Source organism: Ascaphus truei, chromosome 4, assembly GCF_040206685.1.
Source record: "Ascaphus truei isolate aAscTru1 chromosome 4, aAscTru1.hap1, whole genome shotgun sequence".
In the NCBI taxonomy this organism is placed as follows: domain Eukaryota; kingdom Metazoa; phylum Chordata; class Amphibia; order Anura; family Ascaphidae; genus Ascaphus; species Ascaphus truei.
The window spans coordinates 408,168,328-408,180,951 of NC_134486.1; the positions used below are offsets into that span (position 1 = coordinate 408,168,328).

Sequence of the window (12,624 nt, forward strand, 5' to 3'; positions counted from 1 at the left end):
CGGCGGCATCCAATTTGGCGGAAGTATTGATGTATGTGAGGGGATTGTTATCGGTCCTTACCTCAAACGTAACACCATAGAGGTAATCATGAAGTTTCTCCGTGATCGCCCATTTGAGAGCCAGGAACTCTAACTTGTGCACCGGATATTTCTGCTCACTGGGTGTCAGACTGCGGCTGATGTAGGCTACCGGCCGAAGACCCTCGGGGTGTTTCTGATGAAGGACAGCGCCCAGTCCATTGAGACTGGCATCCACATGCAGGACATATGGTTGTTCTGGGTCAGCATATGCAAGCACTGGTGCTTCAGTCAGGCTTTTCTTCAAATTCAGGAAGGCCCGTTCACACTCAGGCGTCCACTTATCACCAAACGGTTGACGGGCCGACGTGGCCTTTCTCCCAGTATCTTCAGGGTATATCTTCAGCAAATTGTTCAGGGGTTTAGCTCGACTAGAGTACCCTTCTACGAACCGACGGTAATACCCACAGAACCCGAGGAAGGATCGCAGTTCCGCGACATTATCGGGACGCGGCCAGTTCACCACCGCTTCTACTTTGGCTGGATCAGTAGCAATCCCCTGGGCAGATACGATGTGTCCCACGTAGGTCACTGAGGTGTGGCAAAACCTACACTTGTCGAGTGATAGCTTCAATCCTTCTTGGCCAAGACGATCTATCACCTTCAGTAGCCTCTCCTCGTGTTCTTCTAAGGTCTTCCCAAAGACAATGATATCGTCCAGGTAAACCAGGCACTCCCGAGGATTCATGTCCCCTATTGTTTTTTCCATCAACCGCTGGAAGGTAGCAGGGGCTCCGCATATACCTTGGGGCATACGCGTGAACTGGTAGAAGCCCAGGGGACAGACGAAGGCAGTCTTTTCCTGATCCTCTTCACTCATGGGTACCTGGTAGTACCCAGATCGCAAATCGAGCACACTAAACCATTGGCTCCCGTTCAGAGCGTTCAGGATCTCTTCAATACGAGGGAGATTGTATTGGTCAGGTACCGTACGATTATTTAGGGTTCGATAATCGACGCACAATCTTACAGATCCATTCTTTTTCCTTACTACCACTATGGGTGATGCATAAGGACTCCGCGACTCCGTCAGTATTCCAGCGGTCTTCATCTCCTCCAGGACATCCCTTACATCGTCCACATCCCTGGGGGCGATACGACGAGAGCGTTCACGGAACGGAGTGGCGTCATTCAGCCTAATAGTGTGTTGGGCGCTGCGACTGCGGCCCACATCCATCTCGCTGGTAGAAAATACTGTTTTTCTTTCCTTCAGCTTGGCTGTCAGTCGATCCTTCCACTCGGTCGGCAGGGTCGAATCCCCGAAGTTGAAGTCCAGGTCGACTAACCGCTCACCTACTACAGCGGCGTTCACCTGGGGCGCGGTTTCCACCGGGCTGACGGGATATATACTGCCCAGACTTTCTCCTACATCGATGTCCATTGGAAATGGGGAGATGTTTTGGATATACACATGGGTTCGGAGAGGAACTCGGGTCGTCCACTCTTTTACTTCAGGTATTACCCGATACCCTCTCTGGATCTCTTCCTCAGGATCACTCTCCAGTGAGAACAGATGATCGGTCTCCTCCCGATCCGGATAACAGCACCAGACGGCCATGCGTTTCACTCCCCCTGGTGAAATGGTCGTCAGTCCGCGTTGACGATTGTAGAGGTCCCCGTGACGCTCTAGGGCATATACTCGGTTGCACTCCTCTCTCAGTACAGGATCTAGGCGGGTATCGGCCATTGGCAATTCATTAGTCTCTTTCAAGAAGGCTCTGATGACAGCTCGTACTATATCCGTATTTGTCCCCAGGATGACCGGATACTGACACTGTCCTTGAGGTTTTGGGCACACCATTGCCTCCACACTCATGGGCTGTTTCTTGCCGGTATTCAATTGAAGTATCTCCAGTTGAACGCTCACAATCCCATCGATGGGGTAATCTTCGTTGCTCAACCCCCTCACTTTCATATGTTCCGCCGACCGCAGGGGACAATGCTTCAGGTGCTGGTCGTAGAAGTGCCGGTATATTATGGTCACTTGAGACCCGGTGTCCAATAGGGCAGCAGCATAGACTCCCTCTACTACCACACGTACGATGGCCGAAGGGCCCACCTGACAGTAGCCATCTCCCCCTGGAGTTCCTTCGCCTGGGCTCAGGTCAGGAGCGGCTTCGGGAGGCGTGGGGGTAGCCTCGGCGGTTTTGGCTTCTGAGGTCTGCCTCTGACAGATCATAGTCCTGGCCGAGCTTCCTTTACGGAGCGTTTCCTTTTCTTGGGTGTCTCCATTAGGGCACTCTCTAGAGAAATGGCCTTTCTGTCCACAGGTATAGCAGACGACGTCTTTGAGGTCCAGTCGTCTTGGGTAGGTGGGGGAGGATCTCCCCGAAGCCCGCCCTTTCGTTGAGGGCGACTTGGGTGGCGCATCTTCCTCTTTGACAGGGGTCTTGGGCCGACGAGCGGACGCTCCCGGGGTGGCACTGGCCGGAGGATCTTTGGCTTTGGTGCCTGCATGCAGCTTGGTATAGGCCTCATGCCCTTTTACGATTCCCAGAATGTCCATGAAGGTAGGGGGAGGTCCCTCCTTTAGTGAGCACCTGATCATAATCACAATGTGATGCGTGGGGATGGCCCCTCGGAGGAACTGCTTGCGCCGATATTCGTCCATCTCTGAAGATAGGATGAGGCCGCAAGTTCGCAATTTCCACAGGACCAGCTGGATGCGTTGTAGGAAGTCGGACAGGTCTTCCTTCTCCTTCTGTCTGAGAGCGTAATACTTGAACCACAGCTCGCTCTCCTCTTCCTCTTTGCCATAGATCTGGACTAACAAGTCTACCATCTGGTGAGCAGAGAGATCAGGGTCTTGGTCACGCTGTGCACTGACCATGGTGGCCGCTGGGGGTCGTAGACTTTCCAGGATTCTCTGTCGTCTGACCGTTTCAGAGCAGGGCCATTCGTCGATCACCTTGAGGGTGTGCTCCTTCCAAGAATCGATACTCTCTTCGCCTGTGGGGACAGGGACCGTCCCTGAGAACGCCTTCAATTTCCTATAATTTTGGGCTTGAGCGGACGTAGTTATCGCTTCCACTAGCTGTGGGAATGTCACTCCTAACAGGGAGCCGTCATTGTTGGAGCCACTGGCTATCGCTGCTCGCTGCCTGTTAGGGGTTGGGGTAGAACTGTTCACGGACCGGTTAGTAACCGGTGATGTGGTCGGACTGCCGGCCCAACTGGTGGCCCCTTGCCTAGCATCTGAAGAGAAGGTCACTCTGGGTAGGGATATATCTGATCGGATGGGTGTACTGGCGGCCATATCTCTGTCGTCCCAATCCTCATGTCTGGGGAGGGAAGTGACGTGACTGGAAACAGTTCCCGGGTAAATTAGAGGGCATCCGTGCGGCAAAGTCTCTGGTAGATACACTACTCGTGGGCCTCTATCAGGAAGTATAGCTTGTTCAGTGGCTAGCAATAGGGTATTCTCTTGCCGGTCAATGTCATAGTGCTTGCTGATGAGGCGGGCGTCCGCCAGGCCAGGTAATGTCCTTACTGCGCTGCAGACAGTAAACATGGAGACATCAGCAGGCACTCCGTCTACGGCGACCACGTGTCGCAGAAGCTCTCCTAGCTTTTCGGCCCAGTCGGCCACTTGTTTGGGCGTGAGCGCAGACATGCTGACTGACAGGGTAACGGTACTACAAAGTGGGGCACCCCAGGACTATCTCAGCAGCGCCTCCAAATGTAACGGGTATTCCCTATGAATACCGCCGCTACTACCTGCTGTGCAACCTGTGTGGCTCTCAGGAGCCTAAGCCTCCGCTTGGGGAACCTGGGGTACATACATATCATACATCTCTAGGTGCAACGCCTCCACCTGGGAGGGATCCCAACGGAGTGGGAGGAGGCCCTCACAGGAAACAACCACACAACACGAGCGAATATAAAACAGGACTGGCTTTACTGCATGGAAACACATATATCACTCAATAACATCATAACATCATCATGCACCACGGCGGGCGCTAACCACACTGGGTGTCACGGCGGACACTAACCACACTAGGCGTCACGGCGGACGCTACCACCTCTAGGCGTCACGGCGGACGCTATCACCTCTAGGCGTCACGGCGGACGCTATCACCTCTAGGCGTCACGGCGGACGCTATCACCTCTAGGCGTCACGGCGGACGCTACCACCCACAATGTGACCCCACCCTGTGTCCAGTAACCCCCACCCAAATGTCTCGTACTCCCAGAGTCAAATACCACTGTGCATATGTGTGTGTGACTGCGCAGCCACTATGTTTGGTGATAGGCCTGGTTGGTGCACGTGAGTTGCAGGTTACCTGCCCGGGCTCCAGCCACGGGTACCGCGATATCAATCCGCACGATCCGACGTTGTCCTCCACACCGCGTGGGTTGAAAGTCCAGCGCGAACAATGTCTCTCCTAGTCTTAGGGTCTTGGGTGGTGTTCTGAGCCCAGAACACACCTCGCAGGGCCGCACGGCTTCCGCTCTGTGTCCCTGACTACTTGACCAAATAAGGGGGCAGTGTCCCTATCTAGGGCCTGTCCCTAAGCTCCACAAGCTATTAGATGACTCAGGACCTAACTGGGACCTTGGGGGCTGCTGGCCTATGCAGAGGGTCACTGACCCCTGCATCCACCTCTTACCCCTAGCTGGTCCGGATCCTGAGTGCCTGCGTAGCTGCAAAACCCCGGGAAATGTATCTAACTGGGAGCAGGGGAATCCGGCCTTCTGATTGGCTCCCTGGCGTCAGGTGTCTCTGCCCAAAAGCACCCTGGGGGCTGGCAGTCTATTCTCGCGCATGCGCGAGCTGTCTGAGCCTCCCGCGCTGTGCACTGCCATTGCGCATGCGCAACAGCCCTGTGTATGCGGCGCCCTGCTTCCCGAGCCGCCGGGCCGGTGGCAACGCGATCGCGGCCTTAGCGACGGCCCGATCGCGTCCCCGGCAACCGGCCTGCTCGCCGCTCGCGTCCCTAGCTACCAGGGATCACTATGCTTCCGCTCCAGCCCGATCCACACGCGCGCTCGCAACTGGGAAGGAGGGGGTGAGTGCGCGAGGGGGGGGGAACCTGACTACACGCGAGGGGGACCTGGCTACATCAATAAAGCTATACATACATGTATGTAGCAGCGTACTCCCCCTTACCTATGTAGGGAGACGGTTCTATGGCCCGGGAGGATCGGGGGAAGTAGCAGTGGCCATTTTGGCATTGGCGCCGCCTGTATAATGAAGCTATGTGTAAGTGCGGCGGCCATCTTGCTGTTGGCACCGCAGGAAGGGGAGGTCCCGGAGACCAGGATTTCCTCTGCGGGACTGGAGGAAGCAAGCCAGTCCTGATGAAGCCGTGGGAGGAGGAGGTAGTCTCCAGGGAGCAGTCAGCTTCCTGGACTAGGCCATACTTTACCCCCTAGGCCCCAGACAGTCCCCTCACTGTAGATAAGTGTGTGAGGGATCGCCAACAGCATAGGGATTACCCTGTAACAAGATACCTCAGCGGAGCAGGAATCAGACTGTACTGTGAGTTACTCCAGCTGGAGGCAGCATAGCGCGGCGCCCCGGACGTGAGGCGTCAGGGGCTTGGTGTCGGAGACCCCGCGCTGTGGGACCCGACCCCATTCTACTAACAGCATCTCCTGGCTACAGGCCTGTACCAGGAAGGTACCAAGTGCACTAACGATACAAGGGGGGAGGGTAGCGCTGCCCTCAGATGTACATTTGGGACAAGGGATGTGCTATGGACACTGGGTTCTAGGTGCCAAGGGCACCCTAAGTGTTGTGGGGGAACAAGCACCCATATGTATTGAGTTATTGTATTTCACTGTGTTGTATATGGTTAGCGGTTGTGCATTTCTGGGGGACCCAGTAAAACAGATATTATACCCGGGTGTGAATGTGATTCATTGGGAGGTATACAGTATAGGTATACTGGTTCTCGTGAGGAACTATCCCGCCAACGCTGGGATCCTCACGGGTGGAGGCGCTGCACCTATTCACCCCAGGCTCCCCAGGAGCGGAGGCTTAGGCCCCGTGTAAGCCAATCAGGTAGCACAGTAGCACATAACGCCTGCACTTTCCCTCAGCAGTAGGGAAGGGGTGTTACATGTAGATTGGGATTTTTTAATGATATACTAATACTATACATGTTGTATTTTTGTAACTGAATTTATTTTTGTGCTTGAGTCAATCTCCTTGTGTCATTTGTTATATGTGATGGATGACACAATGTTTTCAACACACCCTGGCTCAGTGCACTTATTTTTTGTTTATACCCTATAAACCTGTATAGGGAACAGGGGATCCTTGGGGCTTACATCTGCGCCTCTGTGCTGTGTTATTTAACCCTTGTCACCCATTGGATTTTTGTCTGTATGTTGTGGCTACACCCTTTGCTTAACTACCTTGTTACTGTGCACATCAGACCTCACCTTCACCCCTTGAAGCTGAGAGATTCATGCTCATACCTTGTACTATATGCAATTGCTTCTTATCGGGCTATCTGCATATTGTTATTTGTACATCCACATGAACCACGCTGTTTTGGTAGTATCTTTTGAGTAGTTCACTTATACATATTGCTCCTACTATTGCATATACCTTGTTATATGAGCATCAAGTGTTCCTTACTACCACTCCCAACCCGCTCCCCTATTAGGGGTTATTGCTTTCATATATTTTAGTCACACATGTTATATTGATTTTCACTTATGTTTCGGCGTCATTATTTGATATTATTAAAATGTTATTGTTTTGTATTTTAACAGTGGATGCCTGTGCCATTTCCCTTGGCTACTAGGTAATATTTGAGCGGGAGTATATTGTCCCCTGTTTGACCATATGCACTTTTTCCGTTTTTTGTGGACACATCAGTTCCTTTATTGGATATTGTATCCTTACTGTATGTACATATTTATACTCTCTATGGGACAATAGTTCCTTTGGTGGATACTATATCTTTATGTACATTACTATTTCCTCTACCTTGAGTGCAATGTGAAAAGGGGACTGCTGTGACCTTGTCACTTTCTCTGTATCTTGATACATATATTTTCCCCATGCACCAGGTTTTCTATACATCTTGACACTTGGGTTTGAGCGGTTTCTTGCCATCATCTATTATATATTCCCTTGTAAGCCGCAATGTTCCGGAAATGGGAGTGACCAAAATATCTTCTCCTTCAAAGCCGGTAAGAAAATAATACACTCCCCCCTTCAGGTGCTGTACCGAGGATTACCGATTGTGCTCAAGAAGCAGCTAACTGGGAAAATGATGGGGTTGGGAATGAAGACATGGGAGGATTACAGTGGGTGTTTAAGAGATGGCGTTTGGGTGTAACCAGCAATCCAGCGCACAGACTAAGAAATCTCATGCCATAAGAAACCTTCTGGCATTGGAAGTCACCTTACTGCCCATTGACTTGAATGAGCTGTAAGTTGTCTTCCAGCGCTGCAAGGTGCCTTAGGGCTGAATACTGCTTAGTAAATATGTCTCTCTATCCCCTGTTGGAAGTGTTGGTACCTGCAAGTGTTGGAACCTGCAAGTGTTGGTACCGAGAAGTGTTGGTATCGGGAAGTGTTGGAATCTGCAAGTGTTGGAATCTGCAAGTGTTGGAATCTGCAAGTGTTGGAATCTGCAAGTGTTGGAATCGGGAAGTGTTGGTACCGGGAAGTGTTGGTACCGGCAAGTGTTGGTACCGGCAAGTGTTGGTACCGGCAAGTGTTGGTACCGGCAAGTGTTGGTACCGGCAAGTGTTGGTACCGGCATGTGTTGGTACCGGGAAGTGTTGGTACCGGGAAGTGTTGGTACCGGGAAGTGTTGGTACCGGGAAGTGTTGGTATCTGGAAGTGTTGGTATCCGGAAGTGTTGGTATTCGGAAGTGTTGGAATCTGGAAGTGTTGGTATCTTGGAATCTGGAAGTGTTGGAATCCGGAAGTGTTGGAATCCGGAAGTGTTGGTATTCGGAAGTGTTGGTATTCGGAAGTGTTGGAATCTGGAAGTGTTGGAATCTGGAAGTGTTGGTATCTGGAAGTGTTGGAATCTGGAAGTGTTGGTATCCGGAAGTGTTGGTATTCGGAAGTGTTGGTATCTGGAAGTGTTGGTATCTTGGAATCTGGCTACATTCAGATGTAGCAGCCGTTATTGTACTTGCTGGCGCGTGCCAGCAGCTACAATAGCGCGGTAGCCCTGCCCCTTTTAACGCATAACAAATCATTTGCAATGGCGTCTGCTCCCGCTGGCGCCTTGTGTGGTTCCCTCTGTATTTTAATAAAAGTTGAAAAAATAATACAATTGAAATAATCTTCTAAATTTAGCATACAGTAGGTTGAACATGAGGAACAAATGTCTTTTTTCAAGCTCATCTACTATGTAACTATGTAATGAAAGGTGTGCAATTTCACTCACATTTTTGTTTTTTGTTGTGACATTTTTTCGGGTCATGAACGTGGTTTTAAAAACCCTTTTGGGGTTTTGGTTCTAAAAATGTTGAGGGGTTTTGGATTGTAAGGATCTGGTAGGTTCTTATGTCACACGCCCGGTTTTGCCAGGTAATTATAGCGAAAGCAAAATGTAAATTGTAAAAAGGGAGGATTTAGCAACTTGTCACAGTGAGCATCAGCTTACAGTAGGTGCAGAACGGTGGTTACACCGTGCCAGACACGGCTCTAGTAACTGTGGCACCCTCATCTGGGTCAGTTGTTAGTCAGGGGAGCTGAAGCAGCTGAGCCACTAGTATTAATGATCTACCCTCATTTTACTATGTGTAATGGAACCCAGGTACTCTGGAGTATCTAATGCAGAAATAAAGACACAAGTGGCCCACGGTAGTATGCAAAATACAATAATGAGGGCTCTTGGGGGTGGCTTTGTTATTATTATTGTTTGGTTAAATCTTGTATGTTATTCAATATAGTTGTGTGTTAACCGCTATCTTGGAGTCCAATGGGTTTGTGGATAGGTGTGAAGGGTTTTCGAACAGGTCTAGGTTAAAAGGAAGGTGGACGGACACAGGTTCTGGGTTCAAGGATCTCAACAGCTTCAGTGGCGAAAGGGCCAGACATGCATTGGACATTTCAGTATTGAAGGAGATACATTTGGTCATCTCATATTGTGAGTCTGGAAGCAGATTGATAAAACTGAATGAGGCTAAAATAAATTATTATTAGTTTGAAAGCTGGTATGTATTCATAGACCCAAAGTTTTCATACAATACAATATGTTAAATTATCTCTCTCACCTAATGATGCCAGTATCACCACTGCTATGATGAGCACCACGACGAAGACATATAAAACCTTTACTGATGTCTGGAGGGACAAATTCTTCTGACATCTGGTGCAGTTCGTCCTTGTCCTGCCTAGAAAACAATAACATTGTAAGATTACTAGCCTGAATCGCAACATAAATCTCTTAACGCATTAATAAAAGTACAAATACGGGTAATTTTCAGGAATATTCTACAGCACGGCTCGTCAACAAGTTTTCCATTGGGGCTGGATGAGAACAAATGTACAGTACTGTATGAGTGGAAGTGCCAGAAGATTATTAGAATGTAGTATATAAATTTTATATATATATATATATATATATATATATATATATATATATATATATATATATATATATATTGTGTGTGAACATGTTACAAAAATGTTTCATGTTTGTATTATCTTTGCTAAAAGTGTGAAGTTTCAATGTGAAAAATTGCACAGCTGTTTGGGCAACTGCAATGAAATGAGCAGGAACGGAGAGTGACAAAGGGCCACTCACATGCTTTGCAGACGGACTTGCCCCACAAGCTAAACAGCCCTGCTCTACAGAACCATTAATTACAGAAACTACGAGCTTTGTCTAATCATTTAATCCTGCGTTCCAAATTTCTGTTCCTTTTTATAGGTTAGGGGAGTAAACCTTATTTGGTTTCCCTATGGAAACAAAATAAACTACTGTACATTTTAAACCGAATGTCTTAACAGCATGTTTATTCAGTGTTCATATGATCATTACAGGGTTTTAATTGTTCCTTCTGATCGGATATGTTGTGATATTCTGCGACAATATTGCCAATAAATCCAATACAAACTCTATTATTCTGCATTATATTGAGATATGTTGTGTTATCACAAGATCCTTATGAAGAGTGATATACAGATGTAGCAAGACTTACTGTCTTCGGTGCTTTAGTCGAACACGGTCACGGCCTCAGAGGATTAATGCTGCGGGGGTCCCACTCAGAAGCACGAGCCCCCCGCAGTGCGATCACGGCAGACACTGTCCCGAGCGCCGCAGGATTCTGCTTTCTTGTCCGCGGCGCCAAGGAAAGTAAATCTTGCTACATGCTACATGCTACATACATATGGCATAGCACCGCTAAGTAAATATGGCCTTATATGTTTTAATTTGATTTTAATTAGATTTTTTACTGTATGTCTGATTCATATTTCAGAATTGCCCATATTAATTTGTTGTTCGAAAGGTTTGTTACCTCAGTGTAATATTATGTATAAACATTTCGACCAAGTTATTAAACTGTACATTACTACATTCTCCTCTGTGCTGTTTAGTTTATATCAGCCAGCAAATACATTACATGTATACTTTTGCAAATACTATACAGGCATACCCCGCATTAACGTACGCAATGGGACCGGAGCATGTATGTAAAGCGAAAATGTAGTTAAAGTGAAGCACTAACTTTTCCCCACTTATCGATGCATGTACTGTACTGCAATTGTCCTATACTGTACGTGCATAACTGATGTAAACAACGCATGTGTAACAGGCTCTATAGTCTCCCCGCTTGCGCACAGCTTCGGTACAGGTAGGGAGCCGGTATTGCTGTTCAGGACGTGCTGACAGGCGCATGCGCGAGCTGCCGTTTGCCTATTGGTTGATATGTCCTTACTCGCGAGTGTACTTAAGGTGAGTGTCCTTAACCCGGAGTGTGCCTGTATATTCTTTTGAATCATTTTTTCACAGTCAAATTGTTAACGTTTTAACTGGGCTATAATATCTCTCCTTACTCACTTATTTTGGGTATTTTTGGAGGAGACCAATAACATACAATATACTGATGCAGCGGCCGTTATTCAAACACTTCACGCGTCATGTACATCGGAGTCCCGATTTGAAACCGCGGGATGAATCCCAGCCTTCCCCGCACTAAGATGCGAGCGCGGCGAGAGCAGAAAAATGCATTTTAGTGTTCTGGCTTTTAAAAAAACATGAAATTGACACAGTAACACAGTAACACAGTAACACTGTAGCACAGTAGCACAGTGACACAGTAGCACAGTAGCACAGTGACACAGTAACACAGTAACACAGTAACACTGTAGCACAGTAGCTCAGTACTGTACACATTACAATTCATCCATTTTATTGCAAACGAAGAAACATAATCCATGAAATTCAAACAAAACATCCGCGATAAGCGCCGGTGCCTGGGGCGATTGGCCGCGTTCATGCTGCGTGAGGAACAGCAGAGAACTCAACATCGGCGCCGAGATGTGTTCCAATAATGGCCGCTGCATCAATATTAGTTCCCAAACTGTGGCAAGATTAGCACACGTGGTATACAAGGGTCTTCAAAGTTGTACTGGCTTCAAAGACCCCTTTTCAATAGGCTGTGAAACCACTTCTCTGTATAAGGCAGGGGATCTCAACTCCCAGTCCTCAATACCCCCCCCCCAACAGGTCAGGTTCTCAGTATATCCCTGCTTCAGCAGTCTATGACTGAGCCACTGATTGAGCCACCTGTGCTGAAGCTTGGGATATCCTTAGGGCCTGACTTGTTGCGGGGGTCTTGATGACTGGAGTTGGGAACCCCTGGTGTAAGGGAAGCTCTGACCTCCGTTATAATGAATGTACTGTACAGTAGCGCACATCTGTCCTGATGTGGAGAAGCAGCTTTACAGCCTGGTGACTACGTAATGCTTGTGGCCTGCACAATATCCACTGTAACAGAGTAATATTAGAGTTACATGCACTCAACTGAAAAAAAACAGACACTTGCAGTTATGATATTACAGATATAAGTGCACCTGCAATGTATATGTTGACCTTTTTATTATAGTGGTACAGAATAAAATGAGCTTGGGACCCACTGACACATTATTGCTGTCCTTCTTACCATTCTGTCTGTATCTGAAGGATGGCATATCGTCTTCCTCCGGGATGAGTTCTTCGTCTGAAAGACAAAAAAAATCTGCCTTCTTTTATGGCATATATACACACACCTTTTCAAACCTTATTTAATGCTGGGTTTGGAGTTTTTTGACACAGGTTTGTGTCGTCATTTCCCTGCGGCGATTGTCCGCTACTTTTCTCAGACTTTTAAATTAATTTTCAAATGTATAAACCCCTGCACGTAGGACACTATTGTATATATATAACTACGCGGCTGTTTGAGCTGTATTCGCCCACAAGTCCTTTATTCATTCTACATACGCTTCAGCGTATATAGAATGACCACTTTGGAGAAAAAGTCTGACAATAAGAAGTTTTGCTACAGTACGTCTTTTAAAACTCACATTTCCATTATTCGAGATGTGTAAACGTTTCGCCTAAATTCTCAAACCTT

General features: G+C 48.1%; 1 protein-coding gene across 5 annotated transcripts in view; it reads right to left on the bottom strand.

The window, feature by feature from the left end:
• The window catches only part of SCARA3 (scavenger receptor class A member 3), a 106,584-nt gene that overhangs the window by 34,752 nt on the left and 59,208 nt on the right, over nucleotides 1-12,624 (bottom strand). For 4 of the 5 annotated variants that reach the window (XM_075598728.1, XM_075598725.1, XM_075598724.1 and 1 more), the window contains exons 2-3: nucleotides 12,175-12,231; nucleotides 9,280-9,399 (exon numbers count right to left, since the gene is read on the bottom strand). In XM_075598728.1, coding sequence (XP_075454843.1) covers nucleotides 9,280-9,399; nucleotides 12,175-12,202 — 148 coding nt within the window. In that variant the 5' untranslated portion in view covers nucleotides 12,203-12,231. Of the gene's footprint in view, nucleotides 1-9,279; nucleotides 9,400-12,174; nucleotides 12,250-12,624 lie in introns of all 5 variants that reach the window. The other variant, XM_075598723.1, reaches the window with a different exon arrangement.